Genomic DNA, 27677 nt, shown 5'->3' on the forward strand with positions numbered 1-27677 from the left:
GCTGGTGGGACGGCCCTGGCCGTTCGGATTCAAGGTTATTGTTGAGCATTTCCTGGGCCTGCTGGGCCTGGGGGGCCTCCCCGCTGAGGCTCTGGTCCAGCTCCTGAAGCCGGTCATACTCCAGAAAGAAGCGTCTCAGGTCACACTGAAGCTCGTGGCGGATGCTGCCCGAGTTGTTTTGGCTGGAGCCGTTCCCTCCATCTGACTCAGCTGCCAACCCCGAGGCTGGAAAACCCCTCCCTTCTGTGGCTGAAGTGTACACAGAGGCTTGAGAGCCACCTTCCTGCTGTCGCAGCACAGAGAGTAGACTCACCGAAGAGGCGCTGGTCCTGGGCGGGGGCATGGACTCCGCCTCGGAGCGAGAGTTCAGACTGAGCACTGTCCGGGTCCATTCAGATCCCGTCAGCCCGGAGGCTATGTCCCGGTGGTACCTGGAAGGGTGGCCAGACAGAGGGCCTCCCAGGGAGCGCCGCGGGGGACCCAGGCTGAGGTTGCGGAGCGTGTTGCCGGCGGTGCTGCTCTGGACCGTACTGAAGGCAGACGGCCGGCTCAGGAGGCCCGGGTCGTGCGGCGCTGACGAGGCCTGCTCCGGGGGGTGGAAGGGCTCGGTCTGTACAAAAGAAAAGGAAGGGGTAGTAGCCCTGGCAGAAGCAGGGGGGACACTGTCCTGGTGTGGCAAGAGGGAAGGAACTCGAGTGCCCGAGCAGCGGCTGCAAAGGCACAGGATCCCAAGGTGCTGGCAGCACTCGGCTGTGGGGTAACTGACCCGCTGTCGGAGCCGGATGTAAGCGGAAGTCCTGGGGCGCTCCGTGGAGGGCTGAGGGGGAGGCGGTGGGGGTGAGGGGGTGGCAGGATCTTGCACTGTGCTTTGCTCTCCCACCTGGATGCAAGAGGAGCGGGAGGACAGCATGTGCAGGAAATTGTGGAGGAGAGGCGTCCGGCGCACGGGCTGTGACTGCAGGAGGGCCCGCTGACGGTAGTGCGACAGTTCTGCTCCGTCTACGGGGATCTCTGGTTCGTCATCACCCTGCAACATGGACCAAGGTGGGGCAGGGGCAGAACCAGGCAGTTAGGTAGAACTTCCAGGTAAATCCAGAGAAATTACTGATAATCATCCAAGGACAACACACATTCTAGAGAGGCAACAATGCCACCCTTGAAGCACTGAGAACTAACGGAGTCCAGATTCGGAATCATCATATGGTATCAAATCATTCACTTGCAACTAGCAACATTTCTCAACGAGTTCAGCTGGCAACCCAATTCTCTTACAATAGGCATTTCCGTGACACGGAGGCTGTGAGGGGAAGCAAGACGTCAACCAGCCAAAGGCACCCGAACAACAAGTTATCCGACGCAGTCTGGTTACTTCTACTGGGACTATCACTCGGGGGTTTCGGAATGGACTCCCCTGTCAAGACCTACAGTTCTAACTTTGAATATGGTCTGCGGCTAGTTTTAAATCTTGACTGGAAAGAAACACTCAGACGTTGAAAATTAAAGTCCAATACCATCAGAATCCGAGCACTACTTCAGCAAACAACCCACAGTTTAGATGGAGCTGGACCTGCTGACTAACTTACCTGCTGATTAGAGGGGTTAACAATTGCTGTGAGTAAGTAGTGTCCAAGAGGATCAAATCTCACCAGACTGAAAACACAGAAGAAACGGACAGAGACATGGAGAGAGAAATTCTGTTAACTGAGGAAAGGAAACCCGGCAGAAAATTTCTAGTGATCGTTACTGACAACTGTGGGATTTACCCAGGCATCCACCTAATGCTAGAGACTTCCAAAACTTTCAAAACCGATTAAAATACTAAAGCTCACTCCTTCCTGTTGCATCCTCACACCTGCCAGAATAAGGGAATACATTTCACAAAAAATAATTTCAAGAACACCCCTGGGCTTCCATCTCAGGAAGCAGCTACATTAAGCACACAGCCGCTCACGGCCAAGAGCCCATCATAATGGTAAAGCAGAGGACGCTTCCATACTCTGCCACAGGTCCGCGCCTCCCCTCACACAGCTGCTACACTGGCGAGAAGCATGAGGGCTGGTGACAAGGAACAGTCCCGGTGTCAAGCAACCCACCTGAGGCTAGAAAATTAGTGAAGATCCAATGGCAACACCAAGAGGCCCAAAGGGATTCAGAGCCTCGGCTTCGGTTCAGGCGGTATGTGCGCTGACTTTGAAGGCCACGTATGGCAGTATTAGCAGACTTGATATCTCTCTACATCTCCACTTTCCATTGTGACTAACAGAAAACCCGGGGTGAGCAATTTACCCACCAAGCTCCCCACCACCTGAACACCTTTTAAGGTTCAAAACAAACAAACAAAAAAAAAGCCTTTATCCCAAACCAGATAGCTTTGAACCTAAAAAAGATTCTAAAGGCCTTCATCTACAAAGACCTGAAGATGAGGCCAATAAGGAACAGCTGAAATGAACAACATGCACTGCTTCCCAGCTGACTGGCCAACAGTTTAAAAAGTATGAAGAGCCACAGGGATAACACCCCTGCCCTGAGCTGGGATAATACAGAGATAACAATCTATCTCTTGGGGCGAAAGCACCCTTAAATGTTCTCCACATGTTAATCCTATGCCAGACACTGCTGGTGCCCAGACTGCTCACCGGACCCGTTCCATCTCGCTAGCTGTCTTCACCACGGCAAAGGGTTCCCGGCGACTCCAGTCCCAGAAGTGGATCTCACTGGCAGTGGCAATCAGCAGAAGCTGAGCCGTGGGGTGGAAAGCCAGGGAGGCAATGGCATTGTTGCTATCTGTGAACCAGCTCTCACTGCCACCCTGTGAATGAACAAATCCAAGGCATTCTCAAGTTACAAGCTGCCAGCGAAATAAGTCAATTTCAAAAAAAGGGTCCAGGTCGAGTAAAATGACTACTTGTAGGGCCTACTTTAAATATGTCTTCTGAAAACCAGATACAAAACCAGTGATCTGGCAGTGTCACCAAATTTACCAGAAAAACATTACTGTCAATTCAGTTCTGTTATCTACAATGTATAAGCAATGAGCACCTGTTTCTATAGTCCGTGAAGACTCAAGCTTTGGTGCATACCACGGTACACAACAGCCCACTAGCCAGTCTCCAGGACAAGGAGCACACTGCTTTGACGATCGTGATCAGAAAAACAGTACAATCCTTGATCCAAGAAAAGAGAAATCCACCCTGAAGACGTCTCAGCACGTCCGGTGCCTTGTCACCATGGGCAGACAGTTACAGGGTGTTCATCTTGAAATGGAGCACTGTGGGCTCGACTCCCTCTCAGTAAGTGAACAGTAACTATTAAGTACCCAGGGACGGTCCTGGAACATGGCCAGTCTCTCCTTCAGAGTCAAGAATGCAAGGGTAAATAAGCCTCTGCATCTAGAGTACCAAAGAAAAGGAAACGCTTACGTGTAAATCCCAGATCCGAACCTCCCCATCTAGGCAGCCAGAAGCGATGAGGCCCGAGATGGTGGGATGAAACGTGACACACCACGGCGTGCGGCGGTGTCCAATCAGAGAGTGAACACACTTGCCCGTCTTCACTTCCGTGATATAGATGTTATGGTTTACGTGAGTGGAAGCCAAGAGAGTCCTAGGGAATCAAGGAGGAGGAAGCCAATGTAGAGAACGCGGGAGGGAAACTGATACTCATTCCCCATCCCCACAGGGAAAACAACACCTTGGGCTTTCCTAACAACAGAAACATTCTCATCTTTAAAAGCTTTTGGCTTCTCCATTCTGTCCCTAAACGACACATAACCCCTTCAAAAGAATACTTTTTCCAGCAGGGAAAATTATTATGCTATTAGTGGCCTATATCACACAGGCAAAGGATTGAGAATCTTTCCAAGTTTTGATCCTCGACGTTTCACAGGTTCCTTTGTTTATTCCCATTATTTTAATGGCTAGCACTGGTCATCTATTTCCCCCCTTTCTGATAACACTGGCAAAGTTCTGTTCATACAGTGACTCAAAGAGTCTTCAGGGATTTCACTTGCATGAAGCTCAGCAAAATACACAGAAACCAACGCTACCGCAAGTCTCAGGTAAAGCTTAGGTAAGAACTAGGTACCTGTCTGGGCTGAAGGCCAATAAAAAGGTGGAGCGTGGACTATCCGGCAGTTCTACTCTCTGAGAAATAAAACAAACAAAAGTTAAAACACATTACTTATAAACTATGGCTCACTCTATCTCAAAAGCACCATTCTACAGAGATTTTACAGTATAAGCTGAAAAACTGGAGACAACGATCAAGCTACAAATTGAGAGAGATAAATCTAAATTACCTTCAGGAAATCTAGCTGCAAAGGAAAAAGATATTTCTAGCCCATCCGGATTTGTAAACACAAAAACACAACACCCCAAAACAACAAAAAACCTAAGTTAGATATATCAGTTCTGCTACACAAAATAAACTGTGTGCCAGCTCTGTGTCATTAACTCACTCTAAGGCCTCATTCTACTATCATCCCTACAAATCCTATGTGAAAAATAACCAGTGTTCTTACCTTGCCCTCCCATTTCATACACCGGGTTTTATCTTCAACCAGCTCCTGCAGAAGTCGCTGAGCTCCAAAGGTCCGAGTGCCCCGTTCTCTCCCCCAGAGAATCCGGACAGCATTCTTCTCTGGAACAACCTTCATGGCGCTCAGTAAGCACTCTCACACCAGGCACGGGAAGAGGAGGAGCGAGCAACAGCTCCACACGCCGAAGCAGCTAAACTGAGGCCATTCAGATCCTTGTAAGTTGTCTTCATGGAAATCTAAGGTAAGACATTTAATGTCAAAGAGCATCTATTCTGCAATCAGAGGAAGTTCCCACCTCAAATACGACTCTAGTTTAGAGACGAAAGTACTATTCTCTTCATGTGTAATGACACCTTCTCAGAAAAGCCGCTTCTTCCGTAACTTTTCGTCCAAGAATATTTCACCCTTAAATTCCTCTTCCATCCTCCATAGCTCAGCCTTGTATCTAAAAAACAGAAAGGGACTTCTCTGGTGGTCCAGTGGCTAAGACTCCTGACTCCCAGCGCAGGCTCGGGTCTGATCTCTGTTGGTGAACTAGATCCCATATGCCACAACTAAGACCCAGTGCAGCCAAGGGGAAAAACAGAACTTCAAAAACAGACCACTGTCAAAAGGAGTTAATTCTTTTTATCAGGCAATCAAGAGCTTTTACTACTAAACAAAAGGGCTAAAACCGTGTCAAAAACAAGACAAATCACAACACGGTATTTGCACTCCCAGCTCTGTGCCGTGCTGCCTGCCTAACTGCTAGGACCCCTCTGATCACTTGGGCAGCCTCCAAGGCAAAGGATGGGTTACTGATTTCAAAAGGTATTACTTGAGGTATGGTTCTTATGTACTAGCTTCAGTTCTATCTCCTGCCTAAAAGCAAGAGCACAGAACTACTTTGAGGTACCTTTCTCATTCTCTTTTTCTCATCTCCACTCAAGTTCTGGAATAGAGGATAGAGGAGGAAGAAGAAGAAAAACTTTTATTTCCTTTTTAATCATCCACTGCAAGCCTTAACGGTATAAAACTGTCACAAAATAAACACAAATTCCACTAAAATGTCAACTAGCAGCAAAACAAACACACGTGAAAATTAAAGAAATCTGAAAATACATATATAATTGTTATTCATTGCGGCACTGTTTCTTCAACTCTGCTATGAAAAAATTCAAATAGAAAAGTTGAGAACACAGTAGAATAAACACATACTGCTCATTACTTAAGACTCAAGAACTGTTAATATATTGTCAAATTTGCCTCATCTGTCTCCATGGATAGAGATATAGAAGGGTCCCTTTTAATTTTCCTGTGAACCACTGCAGCAGGCATGGGGACAGCCTAACCCTATAGACCTCACTGTGCATTTCCTACGAATGAGGACATTTAGCTTCATAACTACACTATTGCCACCATTATCATTTGTGCCTTTAATACACCAAAAAATACTCCCAAAAGTGTCTTTAATAGTGGTTTAAAAAAAAAAAAAAATCCAGAACCCAATCAAGGCTCAAGAAATGAATCTGGATGATGTCTCTTTAGCCTCTTTTATTCTAGAATGGCCTCCAAGTTTTATTCTGGTTGGTTTTGTCTATGGTTTGTTTGTTTACAACACAAGCTTCCTAAAAAGACCAGACAGGTGACTTGTTGACTTGCAGCTGACTGTTACATCTCAGTTACGTCTGATTATTTCCCCGCAGTGCCATTCAGCTTGCCTCTCTACCCCTAACACCTCCTGTAAACACTGACTCGATCGAGGTTGAGAGGCTCAGGAAAGGATGCTTCACAGGTGATGCTACCTACGTCCCTCACAAGGCAGCCCATCGTGCTCTCAACTGCTCCACTCGGTGAGACCTGGTAAGCTACACGATCGTCTGGCAAAACCTGATCACCTGATCGAGTCTTAACAGCCAGAGCTCTATAAAGGTATGTTTCCTCCTTTACAGTAAGCAACCTGCGGCTAATGTTTGGCACCATGTGAAATGCTGTTCCTCGTCAACCTTTTGCTTCATAGTTCAGCAGTTACTGATGATTCCTTCGTAAATTATTTCATTTGGGGGCTGGAATATGTTGATTTTCCAATTCCATCATTATTTCTACATTAGTGGCATTCTTTTGGAAAGAATTTTCCCTTAATAACTGAAGTAGAGTAAATGCTTAATTTTTTCCTTAATTACTACTTATTATCTGTAATAGTAAAAACTGGGGACAACCCAAGTGCCCGTCTAAAGAGGACGAGATGACTAACCTATAATAAGGAAGATTCTCTGGGTATTGATAACAAAAGATCTTCAAGATACATTGTTCAGAGTGGGGAAAAGCAAGCAGCAGAACAATATATATAGCAAGGCTACCTTTTGAAAAAGAGGAGAAACTAATGGGCATTTATTTGAGACTGAAGGGACAAGGTGACCAGAGACAAAGATGGAAGCTGGACTTCTCAGTGTTCCCATTTTGTCATTTTCATTTTTTAAATTACCTATTCAAACTTTATTCTTAAAATATTTGATGATGTGAAGAAAATGTTAAATGATAAAGACAAAACATAAAATTTATATATACAGTGTGATCTCAATTTTGTTTTTTAAAAAAACTTTAAGAATAATGATGCAAAAAATTATAAAAAGCATTAACCATGGTTCTCTTTGGGTGGTAGGATTATAGATGACTTCATCATCAGAAAAGGCACTGTTGATTTTTAAATTTAAAAAGTAATAACTGCTTATTGTAAAAAGTCAAACAATAATAAACTCTTTACATTTCAGGAAAGGTTGCAATCTAAAAAGTACACAATAAGACACATCCAAATACAGTAGGGAAAATACTTATTTGCCTGTGCCGAAATGAGATTTCTCTTTGGAACATTAAAATAGAAAGTCGGAAGGAGCCTACAGAAAGATGTAACTCTGAGTTCCTAGCTGCATATGGCACAAAGTTCGTCAGGAGTGACTAAGGAACACACTCCAGCCTGTATCCTCGGAGCACAGTTCTCACCCACCAGCAGCACACAAATGTAAGGATGCACACACTGACTGTGCCAACACGGTGCCAGCCAGCCTCCCGCAAAAGCTAAGGACGAACTAACTCAAAGGAAATTGTCTCCTTGGTGACTGACAACTCAGGGTTCAAAACCAAAAGTCTGGAAGTGAAACTGCCACAAAGCTGAATAATTACTAACCAGGAAGGTGGCAGAAATACAGTTCCCATCCATTCACTTTAATCCTCAACTGAGCCTGTAATTTTTCTTACAGCCAATCATTCTTTTACTTAATTTAGAGGTCTTCAGCAGAAATGAGTTCTGAGGGCTCCTAACAGTGCTGTGTTTAGTCGCTCAGTCGTGGCCGACTCTTCGCGACCCCATGGACTGTAGCCTGCCAGGCTCCTCTGTCCATGGGGATTCTCCAGGCAAGAATACTGGAATGGGTTGCCATGCCCTCCTCCAGGGCATCTTCCCCACCCAGGGATTGAACCCAGGTCTCCCGCACTGCAGGCGGATTCTTTACCATCTGAGCAACCAGGAAAACCCAGTGTTGTCCTATGGTGCAACGTTAAAAGTACTTTGAGAGAAACATATTTAAACCATTTATAATCTTATAATATGTGGTGAAAACAGCAACAATCCAATTTCAAAAAAAAAAAAAAATCTGACCTTCTGACCTCATGTAACTCAAGAGGAAGAATACAGGTCACAGACACCGGTGATTCAGAAAACTGTGATGCAATCTTAAGTTCCTACACGAACCAGAAGGACAAGGGAAGAGCTGCTACAAATACCAGTTATCAAGAAAACTCAAAAACTAAAGCTCGGGATTACCACAGAGCCCGTCTACCACTTCCCAGAGACCTAAACACACCAACGGTTCAAAGAAGAGAAGTCTGAGGGACGGCGAGAAGTCGAAGGGACTAAAACAACTTCACAGTCTCTCTTTTGTCGGAAAAAAAATATTTGCTCTGTTTCTTTAAAAGGATAAGGGGCCTTCTCCTGATACACTCCTAACAGCCGCATGAGAAGAAATTCTACTTTGTTCTCCATAAAGAACAGAAGCTAAATCAAACTGCAGCTGGGCGGGCCCGTGGCTGAGGAAGTCCCAGTCAAGTGTGGTTTTCATTCCTCTCTTTAAAAAGGAGAAAGACAAGTTTCCTGATCTGTCCCTTAAGCTAGACTGGGACAAAAGATGCCAAGAACAGTCTTTGTGACACCGTTACACCGGCCCCCAAGTCAGTTCGCAACCACCGAAAGCCGTGCCCACGTACAACCAGGACACGATTAGGGTACGTACGCAACACAAACGCCAAGATCCACCCACCCCCATCTCTAACCACTTCCCCGTAACACGACCCAGAACTCTAAAAAGATGGGGAGGAAACCCTGAAAGGTTGTTAAGGTTATACTTAACAACCACTTATAAAAATCACCTAGAGGGGACTTCTCTGGTGGTCCAGCGGTTACAATTCCATTTCCAATGCTGGGGGCATGAGTTCGATCCCTGGGTGGGGAACTAAGATCCCACATGCCACATTGCATGGCCGCCCCCCCCCCCGACCCAAAAAAAAAAAGTCACTAAGATTTATGCACAACCCAGTGGAAACTAAAGTTAGACTTATAGGTTCCCCTTGACATTAAAAAAAAAAAAATTATTTATGTATGGCTGTGCTGGGTCGCCAGTGCTGTGTGGGCTTTTCTAGTCTCAGCAATCGGGGACTACTCTCTAGTAGCAACACACAGCCTCCCCACTGCGGTGGTTTCTCCTGCTGCAGAGCACTGGCTCTAGGGTGCTCCGGCTTCAGTTGTGGCGGCACGTGGGCTCAGCAGTTGCAGCTCCCGGGCTCCAGAGCACAGGCTCAACAGTTGTGGTGTGCAGGCTTAGTAGCTCTGCAGCCTGTGGGCTCTTCCTGGACCAGGGATTGAACTTGTGTCTCCTGCACCGGTGGATTCTTTACCACTGGGCAATCAGGGAAGCCCTTCCCCTTGCAATTTGATCACCTTATTATGCTAGCAATTTCACTCCCCCTTCTAGCAATATGACTTTGGACAAATTATTTAAGCTCTTTGAGACTTGGCTGCCTCCTCTGTAAACAGGAATCATGCTACTGGCCTCATCAAGTTGCTGTGAGGCTCTAAGAAAAGCATGGTGGAGCATTAAGAACTCTGCTATTACTGTCATTACTGAATCCTCTTTGGGGTTCACCATGGTTTCCCTCACCAAACAGTGTGCCCAGCTATCAATAAAATCTGAGACCTGTGATGCCATGATTCCAAACGGAAGCAGATTGCTTAAAAAACATTTCAGAGCTGTTACCAGACAACAAATTAAAGGAAAAGCATTTATTTGTGTGGCAAAACATAATTAAATGAGATATGGGCTACTTATACATAAAAAGTGAATTAAAATAGATTCAGTGACTTTGAGCTGTATCTGTAAAACCTGGCCAATAATTCACACCCCAAATCTTCCCTACCAATAGCATTCCAAGGGTATGAATCAGAAAGTTATTAGGCTTGGAAGGGACTGTGAGAATGCAGGCCAATGACCTCATTTATTTGAGTAACTGCATCTCTCCCCACTTCACTGTGCCCATGTAGGCAAAGTCTAAGAGTCAAATCAGCCATGTAACGCCAATGTATAGCAAAAAACAAAAAAAAAAAATCAGGATTCAACCCAAGGTTAGCTCTTTAAAAGGAAAAAAAAAATCCTTTACTCAATCTAGGATCACCTGCATAAGTAAAGTTCTCCCAAGAACTGGAAAATTAACTACAAACGTCAGACCTTTAATTAGAGGCCTACAAGTATCCAAGTACTCTTTAGAAACTCCATGTGGGTGGAAATACACAGGGTTTTTCTAAAGGGTTTTCTAAAAAACTTCAAAAACTAGCAGTTTTGTTTTCATCAATAGGACTTTCTACAGGGCATTTCAGGACACTTCTTAGGATGCCATATATGATCCAAGTCCAAAATGTAAGCACCGTAGCAGCAACCATCCCTGCCTCTACACAGCTCCTGCCCAACTCTTGGAGTAGACTGAGTGTGGGAGTGGGGCAGGGAATCTGGGGCGAAGCATCACAAATCTAGAACTGTAAAACAGGTAACAAATTCTGAAGGGAGACATATCTGGAGACATAAAAATTTCAACTATTACTTGAACTGCGTGCAGACTGCTAAAGGAGATCCTAGGATATACCAAACTGCTAACTGTGGCTTAAGTCTACATAGAGAAACTTCAATGTTTAATCTTTTTATCCACAATTTCTAAATAAGAGACAGTGTAGTAGATTTATATACGGGTCCTGACAGGCCAATTGAACCCAGCTCTGTCACTTTCTCGGTGAAGTGTTCAACACTGAGTCGTGTCAGACTCTCTGCAACCCCATGGACTGTATGTAGCTCGCCAGGCTCCTGTGTTCATGGGATTCTCCAGACGAGAACACTGGAGTGGGCAGCCATTCCCTTCTCCAGGGGAATCTTCCCGACCCAGAGGCTGAACCTGGGTCTCCTGCATTGCAGGCAGAGTCTTCACCGTCTGAGCCACCAGGGAAGCCCCTGAGCCACCAGGGAAGCCCATTTTCTCAGTATATGACAGTTTCTTGGAATAGTTATTTAACTTCCTTGTACTCCAGTTTCATCATCTGTAAAACGCAGCATGTATATGATAGGATTACCACTAGGATTAAAAGACTTACCAAATGAAAAGTGCTTGCTATCATATAATTCCAGTGCTTGTACCAAATAATACCTTCTTTCTATAATGAAGAATTACAGAATGGCAATAAGAAAAATATATTTAAGGCCACAAAGTCCTATAAACAATCAGCCAGGGACTTCCCTGGCGGCCCACTGGTTAAGACTCTATGTTCCCAATGCAGGGGACGCTGGTTTGATCCCTGGTTCAATCCCTGGTCAGGGAAGATCCCGCATGCTGTGTGGCGCAGCCAAAAATAAATGAATAAATAAGTATGCAATTCTAAAAAAAAATAAAAATCAGCCAAAATAAAGAAAATTATTCTAAGCAAATTGAGACTGTCCATTGCAAAGGTCTCCAACTCATTTTGTATTAAAGATATCTTACTACTGTCCCCTTTAAAAAAATAATAAGAAAATCTCAAGAGAGTGGTTAAGACAATAACAACACTTTCATCATCTTATTCATTCCCACTGCATTTTACATTTTACATAAAAAGTAACTCACTTATAATCCTCAGATACACGAGGCCCTAAGAGAACAAGTCACACGGTCAGCGGTGGGTTCAGAATCCAAACCCAGGCAGTCTGGCTGGTCTACACGCTTCATCACTACAGAACACTCCTTACCGCCTGACACAAAACCTCCCTTGAGGCCTCTCCTACTTCACATGCTAGTCTCACATACAGCAGGCCCTCCAGCAATGTTTCACTGTCTTACCATATCAACTGGAAATCAGCCTGCTTTGTATTTTTAATGTTCATTTCCCCAAAGGTCAAGAAATTGAAGAATCATGCTGAGGGGAATTCCCTAGTGCTCTAGTGGTTAGACTAGACCTCACTTTCACTCCCAAGGGCACAGGTCAATCCCCAGCTGGGGAACTAAGATCTCACAAGCTGCAGGGTATAGCCAAAAAAGAGAAAAAAAAAAATGATGCTGAAGAAAAATGAAAATAAAAAATTCTCACTCCTTCCTTTATAGCAATTTATTTACATAATTTCTGGGAGAAAAGAGGACTTTAAAACCTTCAACCAGAAATAAATTTGATAAAGTACCAAATAAAACTACACCATGAAATTCAGTTACTATGTAATTACACTACAAACCCACGAACTCCATCTAAGTAAGAAAATTACCTATCAGGAAATAGAGATCGATGCCACAGTACATCTACTTTTGTAAGGCAACCAGAACAGAACGTAAATCTCAAAAAACATAGTCAACAATGAATGTGATTGAACAAACTCTGTCATGTCTGTGCATTACCCCTTCATCCAACATGAAGTATGACATCAACACACCAGGCAAAAGGAAACGCAGAGCCTGCATGCAGAGCCCCCCGTATGAGCCCTTTCTTATCCACAAAACAGATGCATGTGCTAGTGGCCTCCCTGCACTGCCAGAGCTAGGATTCTCCACACCTTGGTATGCCTGCCTGTGACAGAGCCTCTCCAAGGACAGTCTCCATCAGTTTCTTCTGCCCTGCTCTCATGCTGCCCTACCCATCGAGAAATAAGAACATATCCCTGAACCTGGGCTGACCGTGTGACTTGCGTTGACCACAGAATGTGGCAGAAGTGATGATATGCCAATTCCAGGCTTGGCAACATCCACTTTCACCCTTGGAAACCAATCACCAGGCTGCAAGGAAATTCAAGACATCACTCTGGAGAGAGAGGCCATATAGAGAGGTCCTAGATGATAAGACATTACTTAGAGAGAGGCCACACTGAAGACTATCAAGGTCTGAGACCAATGAGTTGAAACTCTGTTGTCCTGTCTAACCCAGCCCAGACACCAGCTGAAAACAGACGAGTGAGCGACCCCCACAGATGTGACACAGAGCAGAAGAGCCGACCAGACGAGCCCTGCCCAAACTCCTAAACCACAGGGTTGTGAGAAGCAACAAATCATGATCGTCCTAAGCCACAAATTTGGAAGTGGTGCGATACTATGATTTATAATAAGAAATACACATTTGGTCTTTGTCCCCACTTTTGGCACAGATTTCCTAAAACCCTTGAAATTTCCTGAGTGAGAGAAATCTTCTGTCATTCATAAGGAGCTTCTTTTAAACTTATAGGTTGACTTAGGGTGGTACCCTAGAAAGCCTCAGGATGGGGCTGGTCACCAGAAAAACCAAGTGATTAGAGGGAAAAGAAAGGGGAGAGGGGTTAGATGGGCGGGGAGATTAAGCACTATAAAAACTACTGAATAAGATTTGATGACCTTCCAGACTGGTGAACACATTCACAGGCCAGGAGGGTGATACACCCTAGTTCTATGAGGACAGAACCTCCTATGTTTCAGACCCTTCCAGATCTTGCCCTATGCACCTCTTCATCTGGCTGTTCATCTGAATCCTCTATAATAAACTGCTAAGTATAAGCCTGAGTTCTGTGAATCACTCTATCAAATTAGTCCAACTCAAGCAGGGCGTTACCTCCCACCTATAAGCCATCAATCAGAAGCAGAGGTGACAACCTGGACCTGCAATCAGCATCTGAAGTCCAGGTGGTACAGTTCTATGGGACTGAGCCCTTAAACTTGTGGGATCAGATGCTATCTCCAGGTAGAGTGTGTCAGAACTAGTTAAATCTGTAGAACACCCAGTCAGTGGCTGCTGAGATTTGGAGAAATGCTTGCCAGTTTTGGAAAAAACACCCACTGAGGTTGTTTTTCCATAGCAACAGATAACTAAAACACTACCTACCTAATATCCAGTGCACCTAATTCCTTGTTAGGGCTCTTTCTTCCTCACTAGACTACAAACTCTGGGACATGTCTATCCCAGTCCAGTACTTAGCCCAGTGCCTAGTACAGAAGAGAATGAAATGTGTGTATATTTATATCCAGCTATGAGGGAAGCCCCAAAGCAAACTCTAAACTGTCATAAAGAGCAACACCTCGGTGAAAAAAAAATGTGGTCAGTTATAGGTGGTGCTGATGGTTCAAGGTCATCAATTCAATTTCTACAAGTCAAATATCTCCAAAACCAGAGAACTTTGTACCATTATCTAATCTCAACCAGTCATTTTATCATGCACGTGTCATGAATCAGGAGAGAGCCAGGCAACAGAGTATGCACAGCTCAGATCTATCCCCACCACTCCTAACTGGGGGGAAAGAGGGTGGGACCCAAACCTAAAAACTGTATACCCCAGGGAGAACAGGAGTCTTTTGTAATTTTTATACTCATGTAACAATGCTTCTTTATACTCATATTTGAAACAGGGCACATTCATAACAAAATACAGAAGCAGTGGATTTTCTGAGAGCTGCTGCTGCTGCTGCTAAGTTGCTTCAGTTGTGTCCGATTCTGTGCAACCCCATAGACGGCAGCCCACCAGGCTCCCCGGTCCCTGGGATTCTCCAGGTAAGAACACTGGAGTGGGTTGCCATTTCCTTCACCAATGCATGAAAGTGAAAAGTGAAAGCGAAGTCGCTCAGTCGTGTCCGACTCATAGCAGGGCTGGGAATATGGGCTACTGTATATTCTGAGCTTGAGAGTGCTGGATATAAAAGTGATGTGATTTAATGGGTAAAGCTAAGACTAAGAGATTAGAAGCTTCTATGACTGATTTCTACCACTGACGTGTTACATAATCTTGGACAAATCACACTCCACGTATAAAAACTGAAAGTAGTAACACCCTCTCTTCCTATCTTAAGGAATAATATCTCTGGAATATCTCAGGAGTTACAAAAAGCTCAAGGCAAGATTACAACTTTTCAAAGTAAAAGGCAAGTTAGGAACCAACAATAACCAGAATACACAATAACAGGACTTTGCACAAAGAAGTCTGGCACACGCAGCTCTGAAAGTGCAAAGGAAACTACACTGGCTATGAAGCAGAAACAGAGAGTACCTACCTCTAATTAATCACCTCACATACTAAAAGCAACTAATTTGATGGAATCAAGACCTATACAATCAAAATTAATACAAAGCCAAAGCAGCAGCCAAAGACTAGAAATATTAATAAAATGCTAGTGGAGGACTTCTCTGGTGATCCAGTGGTTAAGAATTCACCTTGCAATGCAGGGGACGTGGGTCCAATCCCTTGTCAGAGAATTAAGATCCCACATGCCAAGGAGCAACTAAGCCCGCCTGCCTCAACTAGAGAGTCCGCCCACCGAAATGAAAGATCATGCATGACGCAACAAAGATTCCGCTTGCTGCAACCAAGACCCAACACAGCCAAATAAACTAAATAATTTTTTTTTAATGTTAACAGAACCTGCACCTGTACTGCAGACATGCACAGCATTTATGTTCAGAATTACATGTATAAAATCATCAGAATTACATGTACAATATCATATAAGAAACAAATTGCCAGTCCAGGTTCGATGCAAGATACAGGAAGCTTGGGGCTGGTGCACTGGGATGACCCAGAGAGATGGTATGCGGAGGGAGGTGGGAGGGGTGTTCAGGATGGGGAACACGTGTACACCTGTGGCTGATGCATGTTGATGTATGGCAAAACCAATACAATATTGTAAAATAAAAAAAAATAATAATAATAATTTAAAAATTTAAAAAAAAAACAAAAACAGAATTATAAACACTCTAAAATACAACTGGTCTGCTTTTAGAAAGTTAGGCTAAGAGGTTACAGTGAATCAAATACCTGTACAAAGGTTGTCAGCCCAAATTTACCAAGAGATAAGCAAGCAATGTGACCTCTTTTTCTTATATCCACAGCCCCCAACAAGCTTTTTAAATATATAAACTCAGTGTAAGGCAGACCACTAAGGGTATATCACAAAGAAGCTGACAACTTTCAAAATGCTTTGAAGATAGGAAACTAAATAAATTCGAGTGATTGTTATTTTAATAAAGGGGAGGGAAAAAACACCAGCTTTTCTGCTACAGATTTTGCTGACTAGAGCTTCCAAAAGTAACTCACAAGGATGTAACCTAATGTCTGCAGGAAAGTATGCTCAAAAACAAAATATGATCAAAACTGGAAGCAGAAGGCTGTAAGACCCAAATTTGAGACTGACAATCTTCCTTATTCTCACCTCAGAAGAACGAAAAGAAGTTTTTAACCTGCAGACTCTTCTGGGCAAAGAGTGAGCTGAAACCATAAGAACCCCTTCAGGTTCTTGGAAGGATACAGAAATCACTGAACCGAGAAGAAACTGAAGCTCAATTTTTGAGTCACAAGCCATCAACAGGACCAGGAAGGCTACCGCTAAGTGCACAAAAGTGGCAAGAGACTTCCTACTGGCAAGTAAGAGAAAGAAAGACAAAAAGAGTAGCTTTTGATGGAAGAAACTTCACAGAGACAAAAACAGCTTAACCGCAGAATTGAGAAGGGACCCCAGCTGCTTCAGGTACGCAGGCCTAACAGCTTTGGCAACAACGTACCTCTCATCTACAAACAGCATTAGGAGGCTGAAGTGGAGCTGCTTTCAAGTCACGAAGGATCACGTCTTTCTGTTTTCTGCATAGTCTTTGGGGACAAGAGAGTCCAGCTCTGCTCCCTGGAGTACCACACGGCTCCCAGTCGTTCCTGGACACCCCTGGAGCCATAGCGACAGCACTGTAAAAAAGCTTTAAGGACACTAAATCAGGTGTCCTCACAAGCCCAGACAGATAGGATTACTCACCAGGCAAATAAGAAAATTTAAACCTGGAAAAGGTTAAGAAATTCATCTAGGTTTGCAAGATGAGTCAGTAGGCAAAGCAGGATTTGAATTCAGGCTTTCCCTTCAGATAGTATCAGAGCTCGACTCCCAGTCCTTGGCTCAGCAGATACTGTGTTCAGTGTTCTCCAGTGTTAGAGTCAGCCCAGGTCAGGTTCTTGGCTGACTAGAACAGGGAAAGGAAAAATTTCCCTCAAGGCTTCAGGAAAAGGAGAAGTCAAATTATTAAACGCAGAGCTCTTATGCTAAAAGGTCCAGATGCCCTTCTACCTCGCCAATCACATTCCTCAGCCAATCAAAATAAGGCACTGGATTTTAAGAAACTAGTCGTTTTAAGCTCTGACTGGAAGTTGGATTGCATTTCCCCAAATTTCCAAACAAAAAACACTTAGGGGGGACAAGAAAGATGCAAAAGCAGTTACAGCCAGCCAGCAAGTGTTTACTGAATATCTAGGCGCTCAGCACTACTCTAGGTACTGAGGATCCTAGAGCCAATGAGAGCATTCCTGCCCTCAAGGAGCTTATAAGAGCTCTTTATTTATGCAATAAAAGAGTGACACTTTCAAGTACTGATAAATGCCAGGAAGAATATATAAAAAGTAATGTTGTTTAGAGGGGACAGATTAAAGGGAGGAAATCAAGAATTCAGAATCATTTCTATTTTTCTATTACTATGAGCCTGAGAAAATATGAATAAGGAGAAACGTTAAAATACTTTCATTCAAATTAATACTACCATATAATCCAACATCACTTCCTATTTTTAAATAACTACATGGTGCTGCTGCTGCTGCTGCTAAGTCGCTTTAGCCGTGTCAGACTCTGTGCAACTCCATAGATGGCAGCCCACCAGGTTCCCCCGTCCCTGGGAATCTCCAGGCAAGAACATTGGAGTGGGTTGCCATTTCCTTCTCCAACGCATGAAAGTGAAAAGTGAAAGTGAAGTCGCTCAGTCGTGTTGGACTCTTAGCGACCCCATGGACTGCAGCCTACCAGGCTCCTCCGTCCATGGGATTTTCCAGGCAAGAGTACTGGAGGTGGGGTGCCATTGCCTTCTCCGAAATAACTACATATATAAGACTAAATTTGAAATAGCCTTCAAAGGAAGCATTCTTACCTCAAAAGTTACAGCCAACTTAAGGCCTTTACACACATGGCAGTAAGATCCCAATATTTATCCACCAATATTTATCATCCACTGACCGCTAAAGGCGAGTGGTAGAATATAACATGTTTAAAACACCACTTTCACGGAACATCCACTGCATGCAGCATACCTGACAGCACTAGCTAAGCCCCTTTCTGCACATTATCCCGTTTACTGCTCACAGTGACGCCATGAAGATAGTACAGTGTCATTATCCCCACTGACAAACCACAAAACTGAGGCTTAGAAAGGTTAGATGATCTGCCCATGTGGAGGGGAGACTCAAATTCAATCAGATGCCAAAGTAGATGCTCTAACCACTCTGCTATACTGCTTCTACAGAACAAGCAGTAAACCTCAGATACAGAAAAAAAAAAAAACCCAAAAACCTTTTTCATGTCTTCACACCTATGTGACAGAGAGTTAATTCAGGAGATAAAGAGAAAAGGAATAAATCTGAATAACTCCAAGTCAGAACACAGGGCTATAACCTAATTCCACAAGATCCACAACTTAACCTCCCTATCTATAACAGAGCTAACCTCACCAGTGCTAACCATTACTTGTCCCCTGGTAGGCTGTGTTAATTATTATTTGTAATATATACACAGATCATCCGTTGAAAGAGACAAGGAAAACTACAGTGTTATGATTATTACTGCCTTGATGCTAGAGCAAACAATCGATGTAAGTAAATTATGTGCACCAAGAATGCAGGGTTTGAGGGACCACCCTGGTGGTCCAGTGGCTGAGGCTCCGTGCTCCCAACGCAGGGGGCCGGGGTTTGATCCGTGCTCAGGGAACTAGAGCCCACAAGCTGCGACTAAAGACTCTGCACGCCACAACTAAAGACTTCACACCCCGAAAGGACGACTGCAGAGCCCGTGTGCCGCAATTAAGACCTGGTGCAGCCAAGATTAAAAAAGAAAGAAATGTAGGGTTAGGGAATCATTTAACTAGTTGTTTTACCTCTAATTTTCTTCCTTTTAAAAAATATTTATTAAAGCAATACATACCGTATGACCCAGCAATTGCACCTGGGCATTTATCCAGAGAATGTACATTCACACAAAAAAATTATACACAAATGTTTATAGAAGCTTTATCTGTAATAGTCAAGAACTGGGGAAAAACTCAGAAGTTATTCAGTGGGCAAGTCATTAAACGAAACTAAGGCATATCCAAACCTGGGAATACTACCCAGCAATTAAAAAGAAACTATTGATACATGCAACTTGGATGACACTCCAGGGAATTACACTGCACTGATCAAAGAAAAACTGATCCAAAAGGCTACATTCTGGGAATTCCCTGGCAATCCAATGGTTAGCACTCAGTACTTTTCACTGTCTGGGCCAGGTTCAATTCCTGCCTAGAAACTAAGATCCCACGGGCCATGGAGCGGGCCCCCAACAAAAAAATTTTAATTAAAAAAAAAAAAAAAAAAGGTTGCATACTATATGATTCTATTTACGTGACATTCTTGAAATGACAAAGGAAGACAGATCTGTGGGATTACAGAGCTGGGGGAGGGAGATACTGGCCGCCTTCCCCCAGAGAATATATTTTCCAGATTCTCTGCACAAAAACTCTACTGCCACTTCATCGACTGCAGCGTCACCTCACGGTGGCGTGGAGGTGGGAGTGACTATAAAAGGGTGTCAGGAAAGGCCCTGCGGGACGGAAACGTTTGCTGTCTTGGCTGTATCAGTAGCAGCACCCCGGTTGTTAACAGTGTACTATGGTTTTTAAAGATGCTACCATTGCCACTGGGGGAACTGGGTACAGGGCACACGGATCTACCTCACTACCATTTCTTAAGACTGCCTATAAACCTAAAATTATCTGTAAACAAAGGCTAATCAGAAAAAAAGGAAAAAAAAAACACGCCTCTTGCAACAAGTAAAACAACAGTCTGTGGTCAACAGATTTTGTTTTCTGTATCAAAATGGGATCATATATACTACGTTAACCTAAAGCCTACCTTCTTTACCTGTCACACAGGGACTCCCCTGGCAGGCCAGTGGCTGGGACTCTGTGTTTCCAATGTAGGGGATATGGGTTCAATCCCTGATTGAGGAAATAAGATCCTATATGCCACATGGCCAACTTTTTTAAAAAATCACTGCATCATAGAGAACTGGGGGGGAAAAGTCTTTAAGTGCCAAGCAGGATGGCAGGTATAGAATATTCTCTGACTGGGGCAAATGTTTCTAATGCTCGCGTGTTGTCGCTGAGTCAGGTGCCTTCAGTGAGAGCACGATATAGAAGTGGCATTCTAAAGAGATCTGCAGAAATGCAAGGTCTGCAGCAGCTCCTCCAGGATCCTACCCCCTTCTCTGCCTCCTCAAAGTAACCATCCTTATGGGCCCACAGAGGAAGAAATGCCAAATGATTTCTTTTGAGCAAAAACGTGCAAGAGGGGATAATTCTCCCACATACTGAAGCCACAGCAAACAAGCTTCCCTTCAAGCAGAAGTGCAAAATATCTTGTTAATAACAGTGCAGACTACCACTATTAAGTGCTTCATGTTTTGCGTACTCCATCTCCAGAGCCCCTTGCTACCCCTTTGCCATTTTACAGACCAAAAGCTGGCTTGATGTGAAATTACTCACCCGTGATCAAACAGCCAGTACGTGGTGAAGATGGCATTCAAAGCTACAAGCGTTTTTCCCATTTTATCAGATGCTTTTCCATTTAGCATGTCTGGGGGGACTATATATGTACCAGGACCTATTATAGGTGACAGTGACAGAGAGATAAAAAACCAACAAATACAACACAGAAAAGGTCTCCAACATCAGAGTTTTCTGAAGGCAGCGGCAGTATACTGGCACTATAACTACCATACTGAAACATGGCAAGTGTTACACAAAGTGCTGTGGGTTTAAAAATCCAACCATCAGCCCCAAAGCAAGAGACACTCTCTCACATTAGCCTCCTTACAATTGTTCTTAGTTTCAGTTCCATTTGGATATTCTACAAGTCACATGTTTCTCTCTGTGATCCTTGGCAAAAGGTGTGCAGTGGCCTTCTATACAAAACACTGCCCCAGACATGCTCAGTATGAACGGAAGCTTGCCAGCTCAAATCAGCGGAAAGCTCCTTAATGCTGTAATGCTTTGAAATTTTGGCAATGAAAAGAAATGAATGTTTTTAGTCAAATCACGGATGTACAAAGTTAAATGTGACTTAGATATCACTTTGAATACAGAGTCTTAAAAAGGTATAAACCCACCTGCCCATTTTTATAAGACTCACAAGGGCAGCTCTCAGACAAAAAGCCCAGGTCTCTCAACTCATTGTATGGCATTCCTTTCCACTCTTTCTTCTTTATGGCCAATGAAAACAAACTTAGTGATGTTCAAGTTTTTCTCCTTTCATCAACAATAGATGCATTCATGAATCATGTGCAGTTTAAAGAGATCTTTATCACAAACAGGAATGCTAGGCACCCCTGAGATATATACACACAGAGGTAAAGGAGACCCTTTACTCTACCCCACCCACCCTTGATATGAAGCAGCTCTGCAGGCATTTGGGAGGGAGATGTTAACACACTAAAAACTGCCATCACCACATATGTCATCAGTATCTTAGCAGGAGCTAGTAGTGAGGGGGTATCTACTGATACTATGAGCCAGGCACTCAAGAGTATTTACATGCTATTCCCTATCCTTACGAATACTCTTGAAAAAGGTGTTATATCATCATGTATATTGGTGCACACCAGGTTTAAAGAAGAATCCCCAAACCCCACAGCTGCCAGGGGCTGGGCTAGAATTTAAACTCTAGAGTCCATACTCTTCGCCCACTCCATGCTCCCTAGGGATAGAATATCTGTCCTGTCTGTACATGTGGCTGTGACATCAAGTAGCCTCAAACTTCGACATTATTTCTTGAATAACAATTATGTAATTTAGCCATCTGTTCAATCTTCTGGTTGTCTTTACTAATTTTCTTTCATGATTCCTTGGTGGTCTTCCATGTTTTCTTCCTTTTTTTTAATTAGCAAAATCCTTTGTCCAAATGATATCTTATGCGAAAACACTAAAATATAAAACAGATCAAACCAAATATAACATATAAAACATAAAATATAAAAATATCACATATATATATATATATATGAAATGCCAACCTGCTCCAGTATTCTTTTCTCAGAAATTCCATGGACAGAGGAGCCTGGCAGGCTTCAGTCCGTGGGGTCCCAAAGAGTCAGACGTGACTGAGCACACATATACACACACACACCCGTATGAGAACCAATGGACCTCACCACATGATTTTCGTAAGAGCCCAGAGATCCCTCAGGAGGCATCACTTTTTCTTATCCTTTACAACAGAGATGTTGCCATCCACCTTACAGGTTTCTTATGACTATTAAGTGAAGGAATAAATATAAACTTCCCAGAATGCGGTAAGTATTCAAAAGTTGGCTCCCCTCTCTTTTATCCTGCAGAGGTAATAGTTGTTGCCAATTCAAGAAAGCTCAATTTGATGGTATTTTCAGTAGCGGAGACATAAACAAGTAAATGCTCCCATAGCTCAACTAAAATAAATAAACTAGCAAACCTTTCATTAAAGAGACCAATGGTAATACTCCTTCCCAGCCAAGTTTCCAGTCAATGACCCATGGATCTCAGAGCACAACTTTCCTAGCAGACCTGAGATACCCTACAAGGCACCATAATCCAGACCAAAAGTGTCACCCGACTGAGTTAGTGTTGATCTAAGCACCTTAAATTTGGCACTTCCTGAGCTGAGCATATAAATTGGCAACTTAATACTGCATTTAATGAGTAATTTTATGCTTACGTTCTGCAACAGAATCTAATGTTCATTTTGCCCATCTTCTGGCTCCTATTCTTCCAAGCACCACAAACCAAAAATGGGCCCATCTCATGGGCACCTTCACCCAGGCAACATTAGCCTGGTCCTTCCTAAACTCTCCACTAAGCCTCTATCGCCTTATCGATGAACCTATTTGCAGGGCAGGAGTAGAGACACACAGACGTAGAGAAGGGACTTGTGGACACGAGGGGGAGCAGGGGAGGGTGGGATGAATTGAAAGAGTTGCACTGAATTACATACGTTACAGTGTGTAAAAGTTCAGTTCAGTTCAGTTCAGTTGCTCAGTCATGTCTGACTCTTTGCGACCCCATGAATCGCAGCAGGCCAGGCCTCCTTGTCCATCACCAACTCCATCACATTGTAAAAGTTACAATGTGTCAAACAGACAGCTAGTGGGAAGTTGCTACACAACACAGAGAGCTCAGCCCCAGAGCTTATCTGAACTAGAGATGGGGGATGCGGGGGAGGGAGGCTCTAGAGGGAGGTGATACATGGGTATACTCATGGCTGGTTCACACTGCAGAGGCACAGAAACCAACACAACATTGTAAAGCAACTATCCTCCAATTAAAAATACATTTTAAAAAAGAATCTATTATCTTAGTCTGCTACTGAAAATGTGCTCCCTTTTCTGTATGTGTAACAGGAGACTAAGTCCATTTTCACAGGAAAAAGGTTCTCAGTTCCAATCTAACCCCGACCAACAATTCTCAAATTACCAACTTTATGGAAACCGCAGGTGTTGGCTTTGACCCCTACAGCTTAGAGAAGAATCACAATAATACATCATACCGTCATGAAAAGGCTCGTTTATAATAAACCACATCCCTAAGCGTTCAACATGTGAGCCAAGAAGGTTCAGAATGCTAATCTTCTATTTCACCAGGATACCTTGAGCAATTCACCTACTCTGTAACGATGATTTCTTCATAAGGAAAATGAAAATATACTCATTAAAATGCCAGCAACACTGCCTGATTAACCATCACACTACTATTTCCTGGGGTTAACAGGGACCTCAGCAAGTCATCTTTGTCATTGCCCTCATTTCTTAACAAGCCCACACCAACATCATCCTAGAAAGATCTTTACGAAGTCTTTGGGAAAGATAGTTCACAACCCTCCTTGGTTAACATTTAAGTATCTTGTAGTCAGGAAGTTCTTTCTAATTTGTAATCTATATCCCTTCTGTTGCAATTAAAACACATCTCCTCTTGTCTTGTCCACTATGGAAAGAGAACATCTGCTTAACACCACCTGAACAACATCCCTTCAAGAGGATTATAAAATATAGGAAGCCTATTTCAAACGACTTCATGTAAATGCAACATGGCTTTAAATGGGTCACTGAGACAAAGGACATAATTAGGAGCCTTCAACTACCAGTTCCATCACTGACTTGCTCTGAAGATGATAGGAAGTTAAAATCATGCAGATGCTGTACCTCCATTATGCCATCAGTAAAATGCAAAGAATAAAACCAGTAACGGAGAACTCAGTTCCTGAAAAAGTTAAACATACAGGAAAGAGAGTCTCAATCCCAATCTAAACCAACAACTCACAAATCACACACACTCTATAGAAACCGCAGGTGTTGGCTTTGATCCCTACATTTCAGAAAGAATCATTAACAATTACATTAGCAGAGGGCTCTTCAATTCCACTCCCAGGTACATACCCAAAACAACTGAGAACAAGTGCACACACATCCATGCTGACAGTAGCCCTATTCACAACATCCGAAGGTGGAACCAGTCCAAACGTTCGTTAACAGACGACGGACCAACAAATTACGGTGTGTGTGTATACACAGACGCCAAAGGCTACGTATTGGATGATTCCACTTACATGAACTATTTAGAATGTATCAATCCAGAGAGACAGAGTGAAGGCTGCTGGATTTCAGGTGGAGAAAAAATTTTAAAAAACTGCTCAATTGGAAAGAGGATTTCTTTGGAATGATGGAAATGTTTTGAAACTAGACAGAGGTAGCGGTTGCACAATATTATGCGAATGCCACTCAACTGTTCACTTTAAAATGGTTAATTTTATGTTTTGTGAATTTTACCTCGATAAATTATTTTAAAAGAAAAAAAAAACTGCTAGGAGAACTAATGGGCACAATTACTATAAAATCCTTAGCCTTTCCCAGGAAAGTCATCATACAAAATTCTAGGTAGAAAAGTAGCCAAAATTTTAATATTACCTCAATATATCCAATTAGACTTTGAGTAAAGAGTGTGTAAAAGGCAAACAAAACAGAAACTGAAATACAGTCTATAGTCATAATTACACAGTATCCTACATAGAAAGAAAAGTCAATAAACAGGTGAATGAATAAAGAGAAATAAAATAAATAACCAAGCATATCAGCTAATTAGATATGGAATGAGCTTTAAAAACCAGTAATACTGAAGTACAAAAGACCCACTAGGTAGGGAGTAAGACAGAAAGGCTAATGATAGCAAAGCTGAAAAGTACCTAAGCCTTAAACTCTGAGGCCACATATAAAAACGAGAATCTTTATCTCATCATTGCAAATATCCTCATTCCCTCTCCCCTTTCTGCTTTAATACAACTTTTTTGCAAGACATGAAGGTTAAAAGCAGCCAAGGACACCAAAATGAAATGGTACGGTTCCTACGTTCCTGGACATTCTAATAGTACTTCATTTTCTTAAAAGTCTTACTTTAAAAAAAAATTTTATTCATTTATTTGACTGCATCACATCTTAGATGTGGCATGAGGGATCTAGTTCCCTGCTGCTGCTGCTAAGTCGCTTCAGTCGTGTCCGATTCTGTGCGACCCGAGACGGCAGCGCCTTCTCTGCACAAAACTCCTAGAAGACAGGAAAATCTTCATGACCCCTTGGATTTGGCAACGGATTCTTAGATATGACACCAGTAGTATGTAGGTAAATCAAACTTCACACTTTAAAACTTTTGTGTATCAAAGGACTATCAAGAAAGTAAAAAAGACAACCTAAGAATGGGAGAAATTTTTGTAAACTATATACCTGATACAGTATGCATAATATACAAAGAACACTTGGGTCAAACCCAGGCCCCCTGCATCAGGAGCCCGCAGTCTAACCACCAGGGAAGTCCCAAAGTCTTACTTCTTATGGGAAGACAGACATGCTAATCATCAAAGTACACCAACCATTTCCACTTCCTCCCTTTTCACTTCTTCAACGCTGTTCTTGCTATGATCATCAGTGATCTCTGTTTTGCTAAATCAAACAAAATATAGGGGGGGTCACTTCCTCTTTGAAACACACTCCTCTCTCAGTTTCTGAGATTTTCTCCGAACTTCCTTGGAGCTCAGTGCTGAGTGATCTTCTAATCCTAGTCTTGGACACCTTTCGTCTGCGTAAATGCATCCATTTTCCTTGGCTGTAAATACTACCTGTATACCACGGGCATCCAGATTTATTTCCAGCACCACTTCTGAGCATTAGCTCAGTAACAGCTTGCTTACTTCATGTCTCCATTTGTATTATTTCACAGATAACCCACACTGAGCACGACTGAAACTGAGGCCTTCCCTCAATTTTCCTAATAGTTGGAATCTCCTCCTCCTCCTATGCTTCCATCTCAGAACTAGCAATTTAATCTACCTAGATACTCACACCAGAAATTTGGGAATCATACCTGATACCTCTCTCTTCCCACATATCTAATCCATCATTAAGCCTTCCTGTTCTCATTCTAAAATATCTACTGTATCTTTCTGCCTTCCTCCGTCTCCTGTGCCTACAGCCTAATCCAAACCATCACCATCTTCTGCCTGGACCACTGTGTGTGCGCACGTGCTAAGTTGCTTCAGTCGCTTCCAACTCTTTGCGACCCCATGGACTGTACCCCGCCAGGCTCCTCTGTCCATGAGGTTCTCCAGGCCAGAATACTGGAGTGGACTGTCAGGCCCTCCTCCAGGTTAGATCTTCCCAACGGTGTCTCCGGTGTGTCCTGCGCTGGCAGGTAGGTTCTTTACCACCAGTGCCACACGGGAAGCCCCTGGACCACTATAAATCACCCTAAGTATTAGACGTCCCCCAACTTCCTCCTCTTTCAGATTTTCCACAATTTCCAATTTTTTCCCTCAAAGATTCCCAAAAATTTCCACAACGTAGCCAGAATAATTTTTTAAAAATCATATATTAGATCACAACACTCATTCTTAAAACCTTCAAAGGCTTCCAATTATACTGAGGGGAAATATACAGTATCCTTGACACAGTCCTGCCTAAGTCCCTCTCTTCTCCCTATGCCCGCATTCTCCCTCCTGCTCACTGCATTCAAACCACACCAGGCATCTTTCGGGTTCTCCAACGTGCCAAGTTCTTTCCCACCCCAAGGCTTTCACGCATGCTATTCTCTTCCATTCCCCTTTCGTCCTTCTCACGTCTGCCTAAACCTCACTTCTTCAGAGAAACCTCCCCCAAAGCTCCAATACAATTCATGCCCCCCCCCACTATAATACTTTTTACTTTTCCATCATAAAACTCTGCACACTATATAATTATATATTTGCATATTTTTTTGTTTGCTGTCTCTCTCTCCCTCTGGATCACACTCTGCATAAGGGCATAAACAATGTTTTTTTTTTTTTCCCCTCACTGTAGTCCTGGTATAGTAGCAGTAATTTAGAGAGTTTAGAATTGTTTAAAGTAGTTTAGAATCAGAATAATTTAGGGATCTGGAGCAGGGGAGCCAGGCTGCTTGGATTCAAATCCTGGTTCTGCCACTTACTTTCGAGCTCCATGACCTTGAGCAAACTGCCTAGCCTCTCTGTGCCACCATGTCCATATCTGTAAAACG

At 43.2% G+C, this 27677-nt stretch overlaps 1 protein-coding gene across 1 annotated transcript in view; it reads right to left on the minus strand.

The window, feature by feature from the left end:
- Positions 1 to 27677, minus strand: part of AMBRA1 (autophagy/beclin-1 regulator 1) — a 173299-nt gene that overhangs the window by 137114 nt on the left and 8508 nt on the right. Inside the window, exons 2-8 of the mRNA XM_010842452.1 lie at positions 4520 to 4773; positions 4084 to 4142; positions 3420 to 3603; positions 2637 to 2809; positions 1584 to 1650; positions 881 to 1027; positions 3 to 610 (exon numbers count right to left, since the gene is read on the minus strand). Of these exons, the coding sequence (XP_010840754.1) occupies positions 3 to 610; positions 881 to 1027; positions 1584 to 1650; positions 2637 to 2809; positions 3420 to 3603; positions 4084 to 4142; positions 4520 to 4654 (1373 nt within the window). The 5' untranslated portion in view covers positions 4655 to 4773. The remainder of the gene's footprint in view (positions 1 to 2; positions 611 to 880; positions 1028 to 1583; positions 1651 to 2636; positions 2810 to 3419; positions 3604 to 4083; positions 4143 to 4519; positions 4774 to 27677) is intronic.

This window comes from Bison bison, unplaced genomic scaffold (assembly GCF_000754665.1).
Source record: "Bison bison bison isolate TAMUID 2011002044 unplaced genomic scaffold, Bison_UMD1.0 scf7180017864178, whole genome shotgun sequence".
Lineage (NCBI taxonomy): Eukaryota > Metazoa > Chordata > Mammalia > Artiodactyla > Bovidae > Bison > Bison bison.